Raw genomic sequence first — 1,230 nt, 5'->3', positions numbered from 1 at the left:
TTATCTCTCTCTCTCTCTCTCTCTCTCTCTCTCTCTCTCTCTCTCTCTCTGTTTCTTAATTTACTTTGTATGTATTTCAACTAATTATATATATCAAGCTTATCTATTCTACGCATAGAACAAACAATGAAAAACGAAAGAACTAATCAGCTCACGTGTGATGATAGCGTCAGTGAACGATGAAATGTCATGTATACAATAAATTAAGATGAATACACGTCTCAGCACTGACGGAGTAATATTAAAGAGTGTAATAAAAATACGTTCGAAAACTTCCCGGCAAATTATAAAAGACACTCTACTATCTAGCATGATATAAAGTTCATGGTAGAAATATAATTTCAAATTCCTCATCAGGATGCACTCAGATACCCAGAAAACGTTCTGATTCTTTTTGAGTGCCTTTATTGGGTGCTAGGTGGAACATTCAGATTCCTATTTTATCTACTCAGGAGGAAAAACCATCCGGTTCCTTGAACGTGACATGACGTTGAGGGTGACACATTAAAGACTTTCTGTGCAATCCCAGCATGTTTGACATGCATCTAAAATTTAAATTTCAGGTTATGCTTGTGTGTTATAACAAAGAGAAACCTAAGAGAGGACATAACGGCCCAAAACCTGTAACCGCAAAATGCTGCCGCGCACTGCTGTCCTCTGACAAAGTGGATGTATCAAATATCGCTTTATCATCTCCAGCCGTGAAAAATGGATGTTGCTATGTAGTTTACATCCACTTTATCAGAGGGCAGTAATGCGCGGCAGCATGAGACTATATTGTGGCTGCTGTGGCGCTGAGTGTGTCTGAGCGCTATCGATGACTGACAGCGAAGAACAATTGGCGGTTAAAATTTGCAAATAAATGTTACTCATTAATTCTGACTCATAAGGTTTAATACAAACTCAAATGATTGTTTACAACGTACAGATTACAAAAGTAGAGACGTGATTGCATGCATTTGACGGGTTGGATCGCATTATTAGGATACGAAAAACTAAGAAAATCTGTAATATAAGCATTTATCTGATGACACAAGCAGTTACCTAATGACATGAGCAATAACCGATGTCGATCTCGCAATGAACATAAAGGGAAGATTAATCTTATCGAGCATTAACTTAAAATCGCTGAGACTTAAAAAAGGTCCACACGCAGAATGCCATGACATCAGAGAGAGAGAGAGAGAGAGAGAGAGAGAGAGAGGAGAGAGAGAGAGAGAGAGAGAAGAA

General features: G+C 38.3%; 1 protein-coding gene across 1 annotated transcript in view; it reads right to left on the bottom strand.

Annotated features, from left to right (window-relative positions):
- Positions 1-191, bottom strand: part of LOC105623863 (ragulator complex protein LAMTOR4 homolog) — a 1,047-nt gene extending 856 nt beyond the window's left edge. The window contains exon 1 of the mRNA XM_012205236.1: positions 156-191. Coding sequence (XP_012060626.1) covers positions 156-191 — 36 coding nt within the window. The remainder of the gene's footprint in view (positions 1-155) is intronic.
- Positions 192-1,230: the final 1,039 nt, after the last annotated feature.

The sequence above is a fragment of the Atta cephalotes genome (genome assembly GCF_000143395.1).
Source record: "Atta cephalotes unplaced genomic scaffold scaffold00066, whole genome shotgun sequence".
In the NCBI taxonomy this organism is placed as follows: domain Eukaryota; kingdom Metazoa; phylum Arthropoda; class Insecta; order Hymenoptera; family Formicidae; genus Atta; species Atta cephalotes.
The sequence above is the reverse complement of the archived record's forward strand: the minus strand, read 5'-3'. Positions and strand labels throughout refer to the sequence as shown.